This window comes from Rhagoletis zephyria, unplaced genomic scaffold (assembly GCF_001687245.7).
Source record: "Rhagoletis zephyria isolate East Lansing unplaced genomic scaffold, Rhagoletis_zephyria_1.1 Rzeph_scaffold_15164, whole genome shotgun sequence".
NCBI classification, from domain to species: Eukaryota; Metazoa; Arthropoda; class Insecta; order Diptera; family Tephritidae; genus Rhagoletis; species Rhagoletis zephyria.
In genome coordinates this window covers 10,689-13,345 of record NW_016172231.1, presented here as the reverse complement: position 1 = coordinate 13,345, position 2,657 = coordinate 10,689, and the positions used below count along the sequence as shown (strand labels likewise).

Below are 2,657 nucleotides of genomic sequence, written 5' to 3'. Positions count from 1 at the left end.
CAATGAGTACTTATTGAACGAAATGCGGCAAATACACTTGCGCTGGACTCTAGCATATACTATATTACATATACATACGTATAAATATTGCAATTAAGTAATTTTCTTNTAATAGCAAGTACGTCAAGTATTTACTCTCTCAACGCCAAGTGTTGGGAGTAGAGTACAATGAAATGAGTACTTATTGAACGAAATGCAGCAAATACACTTGCGCTGGACTCTAGCATATACTATATTACATATACATACGTATATATATTGCAATTAAGTAATTTTCTGAATTATCAAAATAACCCAAATTCAAATATTTCGGCAAAAGCTGCTCCATCTCAGCAATGTAGCTTTGGTTTCTGTACATTGAACGTCGGTATTCCGCTGATGTATGCAAATCCACGGGGTCCACATTTTGTTCACGTAGCATGTACCAGATTGGCAAAAATGTGGTGATCTGGAAAAGTTCTTAACGAGTATATTCAGAATAAATAAGGTCTTGAAACACACAAGAGAATAAAATAATAATTTAACATACCGAAATGCTTGTGCCACACTAACTGTTCCCGCAGCTTTTCCAATTTCGGCAGTGCACCCTTATATTTGAGTTTCAATAAAGTCTCAATAAAAATATTAAAATAGTACTCAACCAATATCGGAAACTGTTTTCTCAAGTGCTCGTCGAGCAGCTGTACCATCGAATAAATCAAATCGCTTGCGATCGAACCAACATATGAAAGCTGGAAGTCCAAAAGTTGCACATCCACCAAGCTCCCATCAGCCGAGTTGTGCTTGAACATCATGTTTTTGATGGTGAAGTCACCGTGGCAAAGCACATAGTAGGCATCCGCTCGAGGTGTCTCTCGAAATTCCCTAAATGTGTCCAAGCACCTCTGCAGTATAACTGGTCTCAAAGCTTCGAAGTGTGGCACAAATTGATGCAACGTTGCCTTCTTCTTGAGCATTTCAATAAAGAATTTTATGCCGTCTGTCATCAGACCTTCGTTCAGCAGATTGGGCATAGTGAATAGACCATGCTGATATTTGTCGAAAAAATGCGGTTTCTGTTGCCAAATTCGATTAGCTTAACTACATATTTTAACTTTACCAAAATATACGAAAACCTGTTTAATTATTTTGAAGCTGACCGCATGCCATTTAGCAAGTCGCTCGTAAGCAGCTTTCGCTTCTTCCATTGTCATTGCACGATCTCGTATTAGCTCAAAGCCTTTGGGCACAATATCATCAAGCACAAGCGCTTTATGCGGGCTCAAAGCCTTTGGGCACAATATCATCAAGCACAAGCGCTTTATGCGGACTCAGCGAGTAATAAAGGTAGCTAGCATTTCGAAAAGAATAAAGAAAAGAAAACAGATACAAATAAATCTTCCTGGCTTTTTAGCTCTACAGACATACGGCGGTTTGAGCGTTGTTTTGTCACCGACCTTGCGCAAATTTTCTTCAAACCTGGGCAGCACCTCGGTGTACATGCCGATCTCCGTTTCGAAAATAAACGATTTACTCAGCAAATCCTTTTTTTGGCCCTGCAACTCCGGCAGCGTTTTGATTATCAGCGATTGACATTTTGGCGTAGCGTTCGCTTTGTAGTTCACCACCGCTCGGAACATAACACTCGCATAGTGATCGCCTTTCTTAGTCGCTGGCGTGAATTTGACTTTTTCGAGGGTCAGCTCTGTCCCTTGTTGCTCATGGGCCCTTAGCACGGCGACAATGAACTCTTCATTAAGCCATTGTGGTGGATGCAATTCATCTTCATTGAATTCTGCGTGCTTCGTCGACATTTTCAGCTTTGTTTTCTTTTTGTCTCTTTTCGGTGCGGTTACCTTCGCTGACAATATCTATAAAATTTGTTTACGAAAGAGCGCGTCGCTTGAAATGAGAAACCCAACTGCTAGTTCTATTGCGGAAGCGAAAACTTTTCATTGCTCTTGACTATGCGCGGGCGCGTTGGTCAATGTTATGAAATTTGTGTTATCTGTGTTTGCATGAGCACCAATTAAGTAGAGTGCATAGTTAGTGAATCACACAAAATTGCACTTTGCACTGAGAAAAATTTACACCTCAAAATTATTTATTAGTTTTTTTTTAGAATTTTTTACAATACCACACATACCTATGTACGTATATGCATGCAAATATTACCACTAGTACATTTACGGTAATCGATAGGAAAAAAAAAGTAATTTAATTATTGGCTATGTAATTCAATTTTGCATAGCAGCCATAATAATATTGACACCACTGTCGTTCATATTTATGAATGTAACCAAAGGGCTTTCAATACAATTTTGTTCATTTTTATTTGAGAGTAAGGACGAAAAGTCAGTATTACTAAAATTCAACTAATTGATTTAATTTTACAAGTGAACGAAATACATATAAATATAGAAAAAATTTAATTATCCTGGAAACGTTGTGCATCTTTTATTTTGTATATTTTTGCATATTTTATGTCATTTATGTCGAATTTACATATTTAATAGATTTGTCCTCTTGTGTGGAAAATCTGTTTAATTTGTAATTAAAAAATAAATAAAATAACGGGTGTTTCAAGTAATTGGCTGCATCGACACCAACAGAAAATTATTATAATTNTTTTATTGAAAACCAGCAAAGGCGAGCTTCGCGGCGCCTCTAAAGGTCAT

General features: G+C 37.4%; 1 protein-coding gene across 1 annotated transcript; it reads right to left on the bottom strand.

Annotated features, from left to right (window-relative positions):
* Positions 1-294: 294 nt before the first annotated feature.
* LOC108378882 (uncharacterized) lies at positions 295-956 on the bottom strand (the record flags this gene model as incomplete). Its single annotated transcript, XM_017635189.1, has 2 exons — positions 530-956; positions 295-459 (listed from the first exon to the last, which is right to left on the bottom strand). Coding segments are annotated over exons 1-2 (592 nt in total), but the record flags the coding sequence as incomplete, so codon positions are not given.
* Between the last annotated feature and the right edge of the window lie 1,701 nt (positions 957-2,657).